Source organism: Plutella xylostella, chromosome 5, assembly GCF_932276165.1.
Source record: "Plutella xylostella chromosome 5, ilPluXylo3.1, whole genome shotgun sequence".
In the NCBI taxonomy this organism is placed as follows: domain Eukaryota; kingdom Metazoa; phylum Arthropoda; class Insecta; order Lepidoptera; family Plutellidae; genus Plutella; species Plutella xylostella.
The window spans coordinates 9,825,673-9,846,101 of NC_063985.1; the positions used below are offsets into that span (position 1 = coordinate 9,825,673).

The 20,429-nt window shown below is 37.2% G+C and overlaps 1 protein-coding gene across 1 annotated transcript; it reads left to right on the forward strand.

Moving 5' to 3' along the window:
- Positions 1-1,671: 1,671 nt before the first annotated feature.
- Positions 1,672-2,846, forward strand: LOC125491398. Its single transcript, XM_048633232.1, has 2 exons — positions 1,672-2,526; positions 2,793-2,846. Exons 1-2 carry the CDS (start codon positions 1,672-1,674, stop codon positions 2,844-2,846), a joined length of 909 nt encoding a protein of 302 aa, XP_048489189.1.
- The last annotated feature ends 17,583 nt before the right edge of the window (positions 2,847-20,429 follow it).

A 20,429-nucleotide genomic window follows, 5' to 3' on the forward strand; every position in this document is an offset into this window, starting at 1 on the left:
ACTCTAAATGTCTCAACTCAAGCGGATCTCAGGTATTATATCCGGCTGGCCTAATCGCCTTGCACGCTGTGACAAGAGTCATTGTTGGTAACAATTTGCGAAAAAAATACATCACAGTATGATAATGGATGAAAGGTAAACAGTGTTTGAAGCAGAAATAGTTTTTCATATTTGCCAACCAGTACATCTAACATGTATGTAAATATGTTTACATCCAGAAAATATAAATATAGGTGCTGTTTAAGATTTTTTGCAAATGTTGAGTGGAACACTTTCTAGCCTACTAGACTGTCACCTTACAAGTGTCCGACAGTGATTGTATCAAGAAGTAAAATACCAAAAAAGAGCTTTATGAACCTATTAAAGTTTGTTTGCTGATGCTTAATGACTTCTGACGTTACGTTAATAAGAGTGTGGTGATATAATGTTCTCTTCGGGACGAATTATGGGCCCTCCGGCTTCCTAACGGCTTGCTTTATTATAGCGCACTATGCTTAGTAAAGTTCTTGCAGACTTGGGGTACTACTGTATGCAAAAAAATATAAAATATTTGAATTGTAAAAAAATAATTATTCGATATGTACAGTTTTATATTTATGTGCAATGAGAAATTTTGAGTGATTGCTTTTGCCTTTACCGCACAGAATGTAATAATAATAATAATAATAATATGTGGGGACATCTCACACACGGCCATCCGACCCCAAGCTAGGCAGAACCTGTGTTATGGGTGTCGGACAGCTGATATATCTACACAAATACATAGATAGATAGATACTAAATATAAATATTAACACCCAAGACCCGAGTACAAATATCTGTCTTTAAACAAATATCTACCCCAGCCGGGAATCGAACCCGGGACCTTCGGCTCAGTAGTCAGGGTCACTAACCACTACGCCATTCGGTCGTCATGTTTTGCTTCAATATGAAATATTAATAGCTTTGAATTCGCTGATACTACTTCAATTTGACGTCGCGAATTGAAAACCCTGAAATAAAACACTTACGGGACTCGGATATTTGAAGCAGCGGCACCTGTCAAAGTTCGAATTTGCCAACGGATATCTATCAGGGGAGTATTGTTAAAATTACATATTTTTACTAGTATTACTCATTTAAAATCATAATCACTAAATTATTTAATCATTATTCATTAGTTTGCTGCATACGTGAAATGTTTTTCACACTTCCTTAACCCACTTTTAGACTTTGTCATTTTCAAACTCTGTTGTTTTCATTTCTAATTTTCAAACTTTCTATTAGCTTTTGTATCCCTTATTCCCTATTATTACTATACCATAGTCTCCACCTACTTAATTGCTATTAGTATTAGTACTTCATTGAATAATGATCAAGTGATTGTTTTTTTTGGCTTAAAGTTTACATAATTCTAAGTCAATAATACCACTGAGTACCTATTCATTTAAGTAACATATTATGCATATTACTCCCTCCCCACCCATAGTTTGTGTTCATGACTACATTGTATATGATAACTAACAAATAAGTTACCTTTTGATCATTTTTACATAGACTTACAATATATCAAGTTTTGATTGGTTTGATCAAGTTATACCTAAAGAGGGGTATTTTGTATATATCTTGGATAAACATCCTCTCAATTCTACCTATCAACATACTAACGGGTAACCCCGGGTGGTTTCAGACATGTCGAGGATGACGACCCGGAAGGTGCAGAGCCGTGACCTGGAGATCCAGCTGAGGACAGCTTTGGAGGATCTCAAGGCATCTCGTGACCTCTCAAGCCAACTGATGGCAGAGCGGGAGGACAATGAAAAGGAATTTGATTCCCTTTTAAAAAAGAACTCGGACTTAAAAAATGACATAGCTGAAATGGACATCCAATACCAAGACTTGCAAGGCAAATGTGATGAGCTACAGATTGTACTTAGATCATACAAAGAGTGTCAGGATTTACATGAAGCTGCCTTGTCTAAGATCTATAGCCTAGAGCAGCAATTGGCTGAAGCACACGCAGAGATCCAGCAAATAAATGAAGCACATGCAAGCGAGGAAACAGATAAGACAATGGCATTGTACGATGAATTAGTCACCCTACACCCCACCCCTATGCCAACAATAGACCTCACAACTCCAAGAAAATCAACCAATATCACAGGTGCAAACAGGCTTAAAAAATATATTAAAATAAAGAAATATATCAGGAAGTCTGAGCGAGCATTGAAAAAGCATAAGACGCACCTTCCATTGACAAAGGATAGAGTGAGACTTCAACTACTGGTGAATAAATATGAACAAGAGATGTCAGACTACAACCAGAAGCTCGCAGACAACAACCAAGAGTGTGAGTTCAACATTGCCATGCTACAGTCTAGGCTGGCCACACTGAAGTCTGCCCTAGAACAGAGAACTCTGGAATACGAAAACCAGCTGCTGGTGCTGAGTAGTGTGGGCTTAGTTCGGGTTGAGATGCTGCCGGAGAAGTCTTCACCTGCTGAAGCCACCACCGCATCTCCGGAGGCCACCACCACCACCTCGGAGGCCACAAACAGCATCCCGCTGGCCACCACTGGACTCTCGGGGACCACCACCATCCTCCCGAGGGCCACCACCACCTCGGAGGCCAAAAACAGCATCCCGCTGGCCACCACTGGACTCTCGGGGACCACCACCATCCTCCCGAGGGCCACCACCACCTCGGAGGCCACAAACAGCATCCCGTTGGCCACCACTGGACTCTCGGGGATCACCACCAGACTCTCGGGGACCACCACCATCCTCCCGAGGGCCACCACCATCCTCCCGAGGGCCACCACCAGCCTCCCGACGGCCACGCCATCCTCAAGGGTCATCCAGAGTAAATCGGCTACAGCAGATGTTTTTCCGACCTCCAATAATAAATTACATAGGATACCCACCTATGCTCAGGCAGCTAGTAGAATAGTAGGTAATAAGCAGTTACCTAAGATGTCACCCACTTACTTGACAAGGCTTACTACTGATACAAGTAGTAGCAGTTCAGCCAAGGATTACAGCACAGTTGTATACTCCGATAGGCTTGGCAAGGATTTCGGGCACATGTTGGGTAATCATGTAACTGGAAATGTTGTTAATCATTGTTACCCAGAACTTTCATTCGCACAAATAGTACAACTGATTTCAGAGAGGTCGTACACCGAAAAAACTACTATATTAATTATGGTGGGAAATAGTTTAGGTGTGTCAAATTCTGATATAAATAGAAGTTTTGCTATATTAGAAAGCATTCCTGCAAAACATATATTTGTTTGTGCATTTCCTTATTCTTGCACACTGCCTGACAAATACAATTATATGACATGTAGCCTAAATAAAAATATGTACAATGCGTGTTATAAATCTGACTGTATCAATTTCTTTGATACTAATTTGTATGTAGATAATTTTAAGTTGACCTGGGACAGTTTATTTCTGTCCTTAAATCAGAAACGACGTTTAGCTACAGAAGTAGCTCCTCTTATTAACTCAGTTATAAGCATTATAACGAAGAAAACTTGTGTCCCTATTGACACCGTCAGTAGTAATACTGAAAATAGTACAGTAGATTTAAATTAGATTTTCAGACAACGGGAGAGCATCATAGCGTTGATATAAAGATTGATTCAGTTCACTGCTCTCTCGGCTCAAAACTATCGAAGGACAAGACATTTAAGAATGAATTTAAATTGGTACATCAGAATATTCAGAGTATTTCTTCTAAATTGTTAGAAATAGAACTATTTTCGGAAAAATTTAACATTGATTGTTTATGTATCACAGAACATTGGTTAGACGAGAATAAAATGATGTTCCAATTAAAAAATTACAAACTTATAAGCTGTTTTAACAGAAATATCAACGAGCATGGTGGGTCACTTATATTTCTTAAAGAAAATTGTAAATGTAAAGAACGAAAGGATATAGTTGCTCTTTCTGTTAAACACCATATAGAAATTTCATGTGCAGAGCTTAATAAGTATATAATAGTATGTACCTACAGGCCACCTACTGGTGATTTTATTACCTTTGAGACTGTCATGGAGGATGTTCTAAGGTTAGCTTCCAATAGTAAAAAGGAAGTAATAGTGTGTGGTGACTTTAATGTTGACCTATTAGGTGACTCTCCTAATAGGTCGAAATTGTTGTTACTTTTTAAATCATTTAATCTTTTTAATGTTTTTCTGGAACCAACTAGAATTACACCCACGTCAGCCACTTGTCTAGATAACATATTCTGTAACTGTGAGTTTAAAGACAGTAGTGTGATTAATTGTCTGAGGTCAGACCACAGTGGGCAGACCATTACCTTAGTAAACACTGACAAGACAAATAAAACTAAGGTGAGATGCAGACCGATTACTACAAAGAAAATTGACAATTACTTGAAGAAACTAGACGAAAAACTTCCGAATGTTAAATTAGATTGCAATTCTAATGAGATGTATAGTAACTTGTTTAAGATAATAGCTGATGAGTTTGAGAGTAATTTTGAAACGAAGGAAGTTTTGATTGACAATAAAATTAAATTTTGTGACTGGGCTACAGAGGGTATTCGCAAAAGCAGGGCGACATTATATGATCTGTATGAGATGAAAACATTCATACTCCGACCTGACTTTCAATCTTATGTGAAGAAATATAGCAAGATGTATAAATGTGTCTGTCACTGTGCGAAGACAATTTTTATTAATAACAAGATTAAAGACTCTGCTAACAAATCTAAGGCCGTTTGGACTATTATTAATAACGAAACGGGGAAGAATCGAACACGCGAGACAAATTTATCTTTGAAGGTAGGCAATGACATTATAACATCGAATGATGCGGTGGCGAGGGTCTTTGAAGAGTTTTTTACGAACATTCCTTTAGAGACTACGTGTAACCTGGATTCTTCGGCTGCAGCAGCTGAAACCCTGACGAAGGAGAACGCACCTTCAACCGATAAGGAATTTAAATTCAGATATATTAATACATTAACTATTATAAAAACATTTAAGTCATTAAATATGAAGAAAACTGAAGACTTGTGGGGAATGTCAGTTAAATTTGTTCTTTCTATTATTAATAAAATCGCCCCAATTTTAGCTAACATCTTTAATAAATGTATCGCTGAAGGTGTGTTCCCAGATCTTATGAAATTTAGTAAAATTATACCTCTGTTCAAAAGTGGGGATATGGAGGACCCTGCAAATTTCAGGCCTGTCTCGGTTCTTCCAGTTTTGAGTAAAATATTTGAGAGGGTCATACTCAGTCAGATGCTTTTGCATTTCAATGATGCTCGATTGTTTCATAGCCAGCAGTATGGTTTTACAAAAGGCAAATCAACAGCCGATGCCGGTACTGCGTTGATTAAGCACATATTTGACGCCTGGGAAGACCATCACGATGCTATTGGAGTCTTCTGTGATCTGTCGAAGGCGTTTGATTGTGTAGACCATCAGACTTTAATTTCGAAACTTAGATACTATGGAATAGGAGGAAAGGCTTTAGATTTGATATCTTCATATTTAGACAAGAGACAACAAAGGGTCGATATTAACAATACTAAATCACAGGGGGCTCATGTAAAAATAGGCGTCCCTCAAGGATCTATTCTAGGACCATTTTTATTCCTCATTTATATTAATGACTTGCCTTTTATGGTTGAAAAATTGACTAATATAGTTTTATTTGCTGACGATACTTCTTTGCTTTTTAAAGTTAAAAGAAGAGAAGATAATTTTAATGCAATTAATTCAATTCTATCTGACATACACGATTGGTTTACCGTTAATAATCTTCTATTGAATTCTAAGAAAACGAAATGTATTAAATTTACACTGCCGAATGTTAGACAATGCGATACTAACATTATTCTAGATGGGAATAAATTGGACCTAGTTAATGATACTGTCTTTCTTGGGATGACTATAGATTCAAAGTTACAGTGGGGACCTCACATTGAAAAATTGTCTGGAAGGTTGAGCTCCGCAGCTTTTGCTGTACGGAAAATTAGACAGCTGACCGACGTTGAAACCGCCAGATTAGTTTACTTTAGTTATTTCCACAGCTTATTATCGTATGGCATTTTGCTTTGGGGTAGAGCAGCTGATATTGAAACTATATTTGTATTACAGAAAAGAGCCATCCGCTCTATATACAAACTTGGTTCCAGGGATTCATTGAGAGAACTATTTAAAGAAATTAACATCCTTACAGTTCCATGTCAGTTCATTTTTTCCAATTTAATGTATGTACGAAAGAATATTTCAACTTTTGATACAATTGGCAGTAATCATGACATTAATACTAGGAACAAGCATAAGCTGGCTTTTCCAGCGATGCGTCTGGCGAAAGTTAATAAATCGTTTTTAGGGTACTGTATTAGATTTTATAATAAGCTTCCAGCAGAAGTTGCTCAAATGCCAGAGAATAAGTTTAAGTGTTACATTAAAGAGAAACTCAGTAAAAAAGCTTATTATAAAATTGATGATTACTTAGAGGACGTTAATGCATGGCTGTGATAATTAGTTAGCTCTGCTCATATTATTATAATAATAATTATTAAGCTTATATGTATTGTATACCAACTAGTTTTAAGTCTTTTTTTGAAAAGATGGCTCAGGAGTTTCTTGCCTCCGTTCTTCTCCTTAGACAGAAAGAGCCCCCCCTTATCCGAACGGAGAGTAATTTGTAAAAAATGACGTTCATCAGAAAATTTTATATTTGTACGATGAATAAAAAAATTTGAGTTTGAGTTTGAGTTTGAATAGATACAATGATACAATATTGTATGTAGCTGCTTGAGATGTGATCTAGTTGGTGAGCTGCGGTAGGGGTGAAGAAATGTCTAAATGAATTCGAGTTTACTCTTTATCGTAAACTCGGGTTGCAGTGAATTAGTAGGACTTTTCAGTTAGGAGACTTTCACGGAATGTTTTCAAGTCCCCGCCGTTGGAATGTGACTTGGTTGCGCTTTTTTCAGCTGTAAGACAATGAAAGAATACAGAGTAATGGCCGTTTTAATGTTATCAAGTTTTTTTTTTTGGAAAATTTATGTAAGCGTACTTTTTGTTTGTACTTTCATTCTTGTTCTCTGACCCATTTTGTACCTGGTAGTTTATGGTAAAACGTAGTAAAAAACATTTTTAACTTATATTAATTCCTTTCAGTACTTATATCGGTATTCAGTATTCAGTATTATAATCTATGTTTTGTATCTCAAATTTCTGTATTATAATGAGTGTCCGTAAAACATTGCTACTAGAATAGTGGACTCGGTTCATTTATCGTTTCTATTATAATTATATTTAATAACAAACAATATACCAACATCAGCAATTCATATCCTATCGCTTGTTATAATATCAGTTGCACAAGCATCATCACCCAATATAAACAAGCGGGTAATTAGTATAATTGGCATTAAGGTAGTGTTGAAAGTTTACCCGTTAATTAGTGAGGGCGCTGGTGTCGAGCCTCAGGTGCGACGAGCGGTAATAAATAATGCTGTATTGTGGAGGCGCTTAGAATAGTTCCGTCTGCCGCCGTCGCGGGGATTTCATTTGCAATCGGACATTACTATACTTAATGAATGACTGTGTACTGTGCTGGTTTCAAGTGATATTTATAGGCGTAATTAGGTTTGGTAAGGGCTCGATATAGAAAGCCATAACATGATACTTCTAGATAGTTATGGTTTTGTAGAGAATACGTAATAAAATTGGGTGTACAGAATCTGACAAGATAGGTGGGTGGTACAGTGTGGAGTTCTGAGAATAAAGTGTTTTGAGCTCCTGTGACCTACGTCCAAGATATTGCCTTTATTTGTGAATGAAACATCTCTGAAAGGTGATTCTATAAATATTCATCGTTGTTTACACCTGTGTTCTTTTCTTCGTCTCTCTAACTAACCTTGTCTTTCTTGTCCTAAATATTTTTTCCGGTCTAATTTTCGGTCAGAATCTTCTTTCAAGTAGAAACAATACTTGGAATTCAGCTAACAGTTGTCGCGAGCTTAGAATTTGGAATCGACTCAAAGTTATTAATTCAAACACGTCTGTACCAGTTCACTCAATCGAGATTCGAGTTTGTTCCAAGTTACTTTGACAAGGTTCTAGTTCGCAGTCCTGTTATACCGGTTCAGTTTGGTGTTCGGAACTATTACGTGCCATTGTCTAGTTTTTAATAGATGTAGCCTTCACCGTATATCTTCACCGGTGATCTTCAGGTGTAGTCTATGCTTAGCAAACAAATCTCGGTTCCTAAGGACTGCGAAGTCTTTTTAGTTAGATGACTATAACACTACAATATAAGGTACCTTTTTAAAAGTGTGCACCTCACTCATACGTTCCAGGTAACAAAGTAGTCGCTTTTAGTAGCTCGCCTTAAAGATGCTATTGAGAAATTTTGTATCACTTACGCGAGAGAACCATTTTGAAGCTCCTCAAGATAGTTGCGTCTATAGAAAAGGGGCTGGTTTCATAAAATTACTTTCTTGGGACCACGATGATGGAGGATGAACAGTTTGGAGGCGCCAGTTGGTGTGCTTTTTGCTGGTTTTCAATTGCAGGAGTGTGAACCCGACCTAACAATATCATAACCAGTTCTGTAGCTCAATTTTTAAAACGTATACAAACAATTTGTAAGCTGGATTCCCACCGGATTTTTTTCAAGACGAAGCGAAGCTCGCAGGAACAGCTAGTCTCTCATAAATATTGCATAAAAAGGAATATTAAAAAAATAGACAGTTATTAGTATCAAAATAAAATTACACATACCTAATTATTAGCTATTAATTAACTGCTTTCCCTTCTATAAATGAACACCTACGGCCGAATCTAGAGAAGTTTCAGTATCAATGCACTGCAAACACAGCTGGCTTCAACAATGGGAGCTAGGGAGTGAGCTCGCTAAAGTATTCACGCTACATCTTAGTGGCTTCGTACTAGCGTGCATGTCCGCTGCTGCCTTGATAGTGCCGTGATGTATAGCTCCTCGTCTGCTTTGTGATCGTAACTGAAACGATGTAAGTAATGTACCCCGATTCTCCGCAAAGTGTGGCCGTGGTTATAATGAAATTACGCTTTCAGGCGGCTTCTCGTGGCTGAAAAATGCAGCTTATTTATGAGCCTTGCATGGTGAGTAGGAATTACGTTTTATGTGGAAGATAAAAACGACCGAATTGCGTAGTGGTTAGTGACCCTGACTACTGAGCCGAAGGTCCCGGGTTCGATTGCCGGCTGGGGCAGATATTTGTTTAAACACAGATATTTGTTCTCGGGTCTTGGATGTGCCCGTAAAATGGCAATAGGCCCGCCCCTATTACATTGGGACTAACATAACACTCTGGCGAAAAGTGGGTGCAGCAATGCACCTCTGCCTACCCCGCAAGGGAGTACATTAGTACAAGGCGTGAGTGCGTGTTTTTTTATTTTTTATTTTTTGGAAGATAAAAGCTTTGACCGCATTTTAGTAGATAGGTCAATTTAAAATAAAAACACCATAGATCAAGAATTCACGAGTTCTTTAATTCCTCTGATATGAATAAAAAAAACACACACTTCATAGCATATTTACGAGAAACACTAGTGCTGACCCGGGGTTGAAAGGTTCGTGGGTCCTCGTGAAAGGATTAGCCAGTTGGATGAGATGGCAGTAGCTGCATGCCCAGAATGTGCCAGCTGCCGCTACATGAGTTCGTTATCGGCGTAGATAAACTTCACTATCACGATTCGCCATAAATATGGAGCTGTGATTAATGGAACGCGCGTTAAAAGAGTTTATCGACGTCGATAACGAACCCGTGTAGAGGCCGCAGACGTATATAAATTATACAGTTGATACCTCACACGGGGAGGCCCATTATCATGAATGCATTATCATTATCCTACAATCAAGTGTGTCTAAATGTTCCTCTACAGAACTAATGTAGCCGACGTTGCAAGGACCAGTTACGTGAATATGATATTGTGTTTCAAAATTCAGTACATAGTTGGAGGTACTTGGTATAACCTCCCTTAGATTCTGTTATTGTGGCGAGCGAACTATGTAGTCTGCAAGTGAATCGAAGTTGGAAACAACTTGGAGTTGCATTAATGAAATTTCCATTGAATTGCATATTACTTATGTTATTATATTAAAGTGGTAACAAGTAAAGTATAAAGTAAAGTATAGTTCTAATAGTATAGTTAGGTGAATTTTTCACTGACAATGATTCATGTTTGGAAATAAAAATAAACGTTTTAATATGTTATTAAATCTCAATGAATCTCTTTTAAGTCCTGCTCAATAATAATTTAGCCAAACACAGAGCTGCATATCATACCGTTCACATTTGTGAAATGGGCAGGCAGTTACAGTTTGAACTTTGAATGAATATTATCTACTCAAGGTACCTACCAGAATTAAAAATAATGAAGCTAATCATACCTGAAACAAAAGTACAAGCCACGACAAGTTATTCTTTATTCCTGTATTTCCTGCTTGTAAGGAAACCAGGAAACGGCGTAGCATTGTAAGAAAATAGGGGATAAAACAAGGAAACATTATTCTTGTTGAGATTACATTCTATCTGCGGGTGCTCGCTGTAAGGAATGGTTAACAGCCACTGCGGTGCGATTCTGTCACTGTGCAGCTGAGCGGGTTTTTGAACATTCTGTGAAGTGTAGGTTTTTGCCTAGTAGCGCTAGTGTACTACACTCACGGGCAGTGAAAACGTTCCAGTGAGAATAAAGCCTAAACGCATAGCTATATTGAAGTACATTTAACAGCGCATCAAAAGATTACCAACTAAAAACGTAAATATTTTGATCAAATTCTAAATTAAAAACTTAGGTCATTATTTCTATTACTAGGTATGGTGTTGAAATTTTTGTAAGTGAAACTTTTTCATTGCTCGTGAGTGTAACTGGCTTTGCAAGAATGTATCAATTCAGCTATTGACAACAAAGACAGCAACAAAGTTATGTTTTTTTTAAACAACTATTTAAAAAAATATAGGCCTGTTTCCTAAATTTTAAATATAAGTTTTATGTCAAAAAAGTTATTATTAAGTTAAACTATTGTGTGACGTCAATCCTTCAGCCGGAATGTATGAAATGAATGAATGAAGAGTACTTAATAGAAAAAAAATATATACTCAACACACATCTTCACCTCCGATTTCTATCGTGAAGTTACAGAATCGCGCCTCTATTTACTCCTTCTCTTTATGTTTACTACACCTTATTATGGTAATAAGCACCTTTTCGGCGGTTCTTTCTCGATTTCTATTAACATTACACGTAAGTAATTGTTATTGTGATAGTATGGCGTGAGGTTTCTTGTACTGAGTTTGGTCGAATTGGTTTCAGAGAAATCCAGCTTGCAAAAAGTTTTTAGAGGTGGTACCATAATTCCAAAACTTATTATTCGATTCCGATACAGTTGTATTTGATAATCAAATATGAACCAGATGAGCAAAGTTTTAACTAGGTAGAGCTTATAATAATGATGTATAATATAATATAAGTGAATATTACTTAAATACAGTCTAGTCTATCAGTGGCTAGATGGAGGTTGCCGACTACCCACCCATCTCTACGGCGTATTTTACATTCACTAGTCTCACGCCTTCGGTTATACAATACCGGTATAGCTTACCCGGGTAACATAGACTCCATAAAGTATAGCTGTATTCATTAATAGCCGGTTCCACTAACACTCCAAAACCGTCCTTACGTATTTATAATTAGAGCACAGATCGAGTTACACCCAACACGTAATGGATAAGGAATTCTCAGCAGAGATATAACTAAATTTATACAGCAGTCCGCTTTATGAATCTGCATCACGGTGCTTTGTGGACTCGTCGCCTCTATACAGGGTGAGTGAAAATTGAAACATGTCGGGAGTTAATTGCACTGGTCCTAAGGGCGGGGATTATGGCGACCCTCGTCCGCCGCTACGTGCCAATCCCAGCCGAATGTTTATGGTATAATGGCCGCTTTTTGTATAATATGAAGCTGTTTTCACGTCCGGCCGCTTGAAAATGTGTACCTGGATACACATTTTAGGCGCAACGTTGGTTAAAAGTGGTGTATAAAATATTACCAGATGAAATAAATAAATAAATAAATTACTGACGGAAATTCGATGAATTAGTTAATTATATACGTTCACTAAGGTATAATAGTAGAAAGTAGTAAGTAGGTACTGTAATGTCTTGTTTCGATTACGAATTATCATGTACTTATGGCACTTGACTAACTTTGACTTGGTAAGTATAATTACCAGTGACCATTTGCAAAATATACCTATGTATTAAGTTATAGGTTGGTACCTATATACAAAGTTCAGATAGACGTAACCACGGAACAAGCATAATATTATGAAAGTTGCTGCCAAGTTCCATTTAAGGCGCAATTTGCGAACTTTAGTTAGGAAATGACTGGGATAACGGCCGTCTAGCATAATTACCTAGGTCTTAATAACATACATAAACAAATAATGATTATAGGTTTCAATTTTAATTTTCCGTAGGCTTTCAAAAGAATTTATGTAGGTAATTTTGTACTGAGTTATTTATATTACTAATAACAGAGAACCACAAAATTTTCGTTTTAAATAGGCTGTGATGAAAAAGGCCAACAAAGGTCACAAGTCTTTTCGCCATTTCATAAAGTCCACAACCACACATCTATATTTGGATGTACAGGTTTTCTCGGGTACACTACATAAATCCGAATTACTTTTTTACGAATATGAAAATAACGATTTTTAAAATTACGAATTTCATAGTTCCGAATAATTCACAATCCCGAATTTCAAGTTTCCGAATAACGAAAATCACGATTAGTCAATAAAGAAATTTCAAACAACATATTTATTAAAATCACGAAAGTCAATTTTCCGAATATTATTATTTCGATGTTTTAAACGTACGACCTTTTATTATAACGAATTATTAAAATTACGAATCCCGAAGTTTTAATATTCCGAAAATACAAATTCCCGAATGTATCTTAGTTAACAAGAAATAGTTATTAAGAATAGTGTGTTTATTAACAGCATAATCCGTATACAATTTAACAATATTTTTTAAGCTATATTATGTGAAACGCTCTGCTCCGCTTCGCTGCGCTCCGCTTTGTTTTTCGATATCTATGTGCACCTAACACGCTCCTCCTCGCTTTGCTCGTCGTCGCACCTATCTTTAGATTTAGGTCCTAAGGTTTTTAAGGTTCATCACCGTAAAAATCCGAGCAATTTCATTGCTTTGTTGTGTTACTTAACAACAAATACTACAAATAGTTTTCTATTTACAATATTTTTACTCTATATTTGAAACGCTCCGCTCCGCTTCGCTGCGCTCCGCTTTGTTTTTCAATATCTATGTGCACCTAACACGCTCCTCCTCGCTTTGCTCGTCGTCGCACCTATCTTTAGGTTTAGGTCCTAAGGTTTTTAAGGTTAAACACCATAAAATTCCGAGCAATTGTTTTGCTCTATATTTGAAACGCTCCGCTCCGCTTCGCTGCGCTCCGCTTTGTTTTTCGATATCTATGTGCACCTAACACGCTCCTCCTCGCTTTGCTCGTCGTCGCACCTATCTTTAGGTTTTGGGTCTAAGGTTGTTAAGACGTTTACGGTTTTTTTGTCAAAATCACGAATTATCACATTTTCGATCGGGATTTGAATTTTTCGTGATTATAATAAATCGGTATTTTATTTTTCGTATGCTTGAGTAATCGTATTTTTTAACGTTCGTGTATTTGACAATCGTAATAACAAATCTTCGTGATTATAATATTCGAAATTATAATTTACGTGATTTTTAGAATTCGGCATTTAAAAAAATCGGCATTGCAATATTTCGTAAATTACATATTCGGTGTTTTCAAATTCGGAAAAAAGTTTTTCGGAATATTTGGGTGTTCCCGGTTTTCTCACCACATATTAATTGTTTGCTGTAAGGGCGTGTTATTATTGTAAAGTATTTAATAATGTATAAATTGTACCTATACGTAAAGCTATTTATAAAAATAACCTCCCAAATGAGATAAATAAACCCTAATCCGTACACCGCGGCTTTTATATAACATGTTTCCCTTATTTATTTCTACCCGCTATCTCACTTCACATCTATTACTAAAGAAAACGATAAAAGATTCCCGCTCGCACCACTAATCTCAAACCTAATACCAGGTATTGTGCGGAGCTATATCCGGCTAAGGTGGGTAGGTACCTAACATGTGTTCGAATTTAACGCGATTAATAGTGTAGATAATTACACATTCCATTTGTCCGGATAATCTGGGGCTAATCGGACGTGTGTAGCTTGATAAGGGTCGCGCCTTCCGGCCGAGTTGGAGGCTGTAGGAGGCTGTAGCGGCGGCGGAAGTCCACTCACATGTGAAATTTACTTTTGTTCGGAGGCGGAAGCGGAAGTTAAAGAGTGACATTGCTTTTTTCATTCAGAAATTGAGATTCTGACTTCTGCGTTTGGTGTTTTTGAGAAGTTTGATTTATGGTGGAATCGTATAGCGGTGCTTTGATTATGAAAAAGAGTAGGTATATCAGATATTTAGCATAACAGTTCTTTGATAAATAGGTAATTATGGATCAAAAATTTGAACAAATACTGTAACATGTATTGAACGGTGCGGATTTCTAGTAACATCCGATTAAAATTACAAGAATTAAGTAAAATGTCAATTCAGATGTTTTTCTAGGAAAATAACATTTTAAATACTTTTATTTATATTCAAATATTTAGCCATACAAATACGAATATAGCAGATACGGCGAAACATGCGAAAGTTCCGTGAACAGTGCCGGCTGCTTAATTAGTTATATAGAACTGTTTGGAAGGTCCTTCTCTCACAGTCGCAGTAGGTAGGTATGTGAATCTCAAGATTGTGCGCTCATCCGCTCATGTGTGGCTGGCTGATATTGGCTGAGCTATGTCCGTTTGCTAATAAATAACTAATGACTTGTGGTGACGTCGCGAAGTATTGTTTGACTACATGCATTTCAAGTGTTTCGGAAACATTGTGTTTTGTCATATAACTTAATTAGATTTTATGTACAATGAATAATAAGTACGCTGTATCTTTATAACTTTATTATACATTATACAATTAAATTGAAAACTAAAACTTATAAAGTTATCTAAAAAGGTGATAAATCTGATAGACTATCGGGGAATATAATTTTATTGTAAAGTTTGCAAACGGGTTCAAATTAATGCTAACAACACCATCATCGTACTCAACCCGTACGGGTGCATATTTATGCTAAATTCAAAACCACACTATCACTCTACAATTTATAGTAATAAATAAATACTCCATACGCCCTCGACTGTCCGTTCATAGACTTGTCTTCGGCTTGATTAGTGATGAAAATCCATCCCGCAAAGGGACCGCTATCCTGACAGAGACACGTGATTGGCGGAATATCACGACCCTGTCAACGTCCTCCAATCACATAGCTCGTTACTCTGCCTGGTCGATTTTATGCCGTGAACACCTTTTATATTTTTATACCTGTGGATAGTGGATGGTAACCTAATGATTCTATCTGACTCAGTATGAGTTATTATAAAGGTGTAGAAAAATTATAAAATTGAATTCGTAACCATCACCACTATTAGTTATTATTTATACACATAATAATATTAAAATTACATAAATAGTGCAGAAACACGATGTAAATAAAGTAGAATAGAATATATGAAACTAAAAACTGTAGTCGGGTCTGGCGGACCACGATGAATGTTAAGCGGTTATTCAAATTAACAAATCAATTATATTCTATTGTATAAATTAATTCGTATTGTTTCAATTACGCACAGCTGTTTGTTGTTCTCGAAAAGCACATAGATACCTTCCTACTACATTTCCAAAATCAAAACCTAGAAATCCCAATTACATCGAAACTCGTGGCCACAAGCTACAAGCTAGTTCCATATATATGTACTAATTTTTTCGCCTATTACCATCGTCTTTATAAAAACATTCACTCAAGTTGAAAACCAAACACAGACTGGTAACAAAAAAAGGACAAAATCGCATCCTACACGGGTGTCTGACTTCACTGAATATTTTGTGAGGCTTTATTGAATAAATATACATATTTTGCGACGCTACCTAGCGCCTAACTCCGAAGAAGATTTTCGGTTGATATGTAAATGTTAATGATGTTATGAATACTGTTCCCGTGCTGTTTGTTAAAGTTTTCTCATAATGCCATTGTATTTTTTAATTTCATATCCAAAACTTGGATAAATCCTATACAAAGTATGACAAAATAGAGAGATAGGTTAAAAGTTTTAGAGAGGGTGATCCGGTTTTGACGGCATGAGTCGAATAAACCAATCTAGACCATGTCACGTCAAAGACAAAACTTAAAATACTACGTGGCTAAAAGCACATAAGCACTCGTAAGAAAGTACCTTCTTTTCTGCACAGGTTGGTTGAGAATAAAAGTATATACTCACTTTATTTAAAGTTATTCACTTCGTTGATGACAGATGCTTTTTACTGAAGATAAAACCTAGGCAAGGGTATTAAACTTAGAATCAGATAATGTAGATTAAGATTAATGCAGTCGTTTTCATTTTAAGCGGTCATTGACTGAGTTGCTTTTAGGATTAATTTTTCAGTAGATATGAATATGAGAAGAAAACGGTTTATGTTGTGTATTCAGCACTGTCGCTTTGTTCTAGTGCTGTAATGTTCTTCCTTGCAAAGTACGTATGTACGTACGTACGTACGTAAGTACAGATAATAGAACTAAATAGATTTAGGCAGAGGTGCATTGTTGAATAAATTTTTTGTCAGTGTTGAATGTTGTCCCTAGTGCAGTTTTTTGAGGTACATTCAAGACCAGGTACTATCTAAATTGAGAAACGAGCGAAGAGTAGGTATGACCTGCCAGAAATCGAGCCCGAAACCTTTTGGTGCATAATAAAGTCAAAGTGTGTAAGTACTAACTGCTACACCGTTATAGTGTCCCCCCTAAACAATAGAATAGTATAAAAATAAATAACCAACACCTGTAAAAGACGGTACGAAAAAAAGAATGGTTTTTAAATTGTGCGTCCGTCAAAAGTTACACAAATAGAAATGCAATCAATATACGCCGCTGGGATTTCATGGGTTTAAAAAATAGGTTTCGCGATAGCTATGAAGCGGGGCACGGCGGGGGCACGGCTGTTATGTGGCATACGGCTGCGACATCTGGCGGCCAGGCATAATTCCGCTACGAGATATATCCGCTGGAACCCGAATCTCCGATTCCGCAAACTGCAGCCTGCTGTAGAGGCGGTACAGGAGAGCTGCTACGAACACATTTGTTTAGAAAATGTTAAAGAGTTTAATAGATAGGTACATCTGGCAAAGGTATAATTTTGAATCAGCTTTACCGATATTGAAATTGTATCATATTTACCAGTCGAAGTGATGTTTGTCTATTTTGGCGCTTGGAGCATAAAAAAAGTTAAGCTGACACTTGTTTTTGTTTTATCACATTTTTGTCAAATAAATGTTTTTTCTTAGCGCCGCGTCGACATTCATCGCTTTCGGCCTGGGTCTCCTATTTACGCCGCAGGTCATGTCCAGCGTCACGCCGTAGGCCGCGTCACGATGCTTACTATAGAAATGTACTGATGCGGTCTCCCTCACACGCCGACGTTGGCGCGTAGATTGTAGTGAGCATCATGACGCGGCCTACGGCGTGACGCTGGACGCGATCTACGGCCAAAATAGGAGACCCGGGCCTTCGATTCAGTCAACGCAACGTCTAAACGCACATGTATTCAGTAGTCAGTACCCGTATGGCATAATTTATTTTTTTGTAATTTGTTTTTTTATGCTTCTTGTGGCTCGACTGTTAGCAAAGGTTTATAGCAATAATTCCACCTTTTGTACACTTTCTACAAAAGTTTTCTATACTTACACTTATTTGTGCAAAATAAGATCGGTTACGATGTGTCGGCAGTGCCAGTGCAGTACCCCCGGCGGCGGCTGCAGTCGTCATGCGCCGCGCGGCTCCACCTGCTCGATGCAAATTCGTTGGATGTTTTATGCGTTCCCCTTCCGCGCGACGGCGACGGAATTTAGACCAAATTGTTACTTTTTCATCACAATTAGCTCCGTTTTAGGGTTACAAAGAGATGTGGGGCGCGGTTGTGGGGCAATTCTTTTGGGTCAAAAAATATGTAGGCTAAATTTTCACACTTTAGTACCTATTTGACATTACATTTATTAAGTTACTACTTATGTTTACATTAATGATCAAATGATTCTACGAAAAAGATTAAGAAATAATATATTATCTACTTATGACGATAAGAGTACAGTTTGTGTCATATATTGAGGTTTGTTGTGCCATTCTTAAGAATCAGGGAAGGAATAGAGTTCATTTTGGCCGCAAGAGCGTTATATTCAGGGTCTTCCACTGTAGCTGTGGTTCGGGGGCTTAATTTGGCATATTCTCATACAATAATATTGTTCGAGCGAGATTGAGCGACACTTTTAATACCTAAATGAAAAGCAAACTCAATTTTGCATCTCATCTGGGTATAATTTTACGAAGTTTGAGAAAAAACATCGCAACGAAATTTATGCCCTCCGATAGGTAATATTATATAGCCTATAGTCTATTTTTATACTGTTGGTTTATGAACTTGAATAGAATCAAAACATGATACATACTTACTTACAACACAAACAGTCACACCTTGTACTAAAGTACTCCCTTGCAGGGTAGGCAGAGGTGCATTGCTGCACCCACTTTTCGCCAGTGTTATGTTAGTCCCAATGTAATAGGGGGCGGGCCTATTGCCATTTTACGGGCACATCCAAGACTCGAGAACAAATATCTGTGTTTAAATAAATATCTGCCCCAGCCGGGAATCGAACCCGGGACCTTCGGCTCAGTAGTCAGGGTCACTAACCACTACGCCATTCGGTCGACTACTTACTTACCTCTACATATAAACGAGTTTTACGTGTCTACTGTGTTATTTTGCCAAATCTTTCACAGGTAAGTATATCCGTTTCCATGAATTCGGATCAACTCTCATTATTTTTATTATAATAACAATAACAGAAATGGAATACATTTCACAGCTGAACGAGTTTGTGTGCTTAGAAGTTGTGTTTCTTTTCATTATTTTTTGAAATTTACATATAACTTTGAAGTATGTAAGATTAGATATAGTCCTATGTTATATACAACATGTTGTGAGAATACAATATTAAACACTGATAAATAACATAAAAAAGTCTTCGCTGTATTATTGTATTTATCTAAAATAAAAATAAAAATAAATTATTATTTTATTTTATAGTTTATTTGCAATAATTTTCAATCAAAGAGTAGGGTGCAAATGATACCAAAAAGTCCTACTAATCAATACGAATCATTCAAGTCTAAACACGAAGTAGTTGCTATATAGTACTATATACCGTTGAGGAGTTCCCCTGACTGCCTTCCGTTTCCATCATCAGATCAGCTCAAGGTCACCATCATTCTTAATTTCATTAGAATCGGTTAATATGTGCCCAAAATGGAAATTCATACCCTGTTTTTACCCCTTTACCCACCCTTGGGGGTGAGATAAAATTCTGAAAAAAATGGGACCACCTGGGAGCTGAACCCAATAGTAATAGTACAGTGTAGGGAAAAGAAAACTGAATATGCTACCAGACACGGGTCAGTTTTCTTTGCCCCTGACTGTTCTTACTTCTACTACTAATAGATAACAGCTTAGTAATTTCGCTCCATGTACGCAAAACAATCACAAGCGGCTGGGGAATTCAAAACCATCTCTTATTCTAAAATAATCAGTTTAATTTAAACAATTTACCGCTTCACAAAGAATGACAATTTGAGCCCCCGCACGGCCGACCGGATCTCTAGGGCAATGCCAGTGCTGGGCACTTTTGATAAGTGTTTGTCCTCAGAATAGTTGTCAAGCATTCCTTAATTACAGCTCCAGCTCAGTGGCAGAAGGATGCGAGGGACAAGTGTGTGCTAGTGTTGTAGCTAGTTCAGTCAGATTCATTAGTAGCTTCAGTCATAGTATCCCCACATATTATTAGTATTAGGTAGGTACTATAGCTTTGTACCTTGTCAAACCAAAAAACTGCCTATGTGCTTATTCAATCAAACATGTCAATTTTAAGTAAGACAAGGTACAAAAGCGTATAGCGTTCTCTCTGTCATTTGCACTGCTGACTGAGAACCGTCCGCTTCGACATAACCTGCTTTGGATGAGCTGTAAGCGACTTCGAACCCAGGTCTGTTAGGGGTTCTCGGATAAACAGTGCGGAACTCCACAAAATGTTTCGCAATGTCTAGATACTGGCTCCCTGTATGATAAAAGCATGATGTCACTCTTTGTGATATCATGTGTTTTATCTCACAGGTAACCATTTTCCAGAGGAAGAAGAGAG

Excerpts from the sequence above, each read along its gene's own strand:
- LOC125491398 (XM_048633232.1), top strand. The coding sequence starts at position 1,672 with ATGTCGAGGATGACGACCCGGAAGGTGCAGAGCCGTGACCTGGAGATC. Across the intron at positions 2,527-2,792 it reads CCACCACCACCACCTCGGAG|GGCCACCACCAGCCTCCCGA; the intron begins GCCACAAACAGC and ends CATCCTCCCGAG.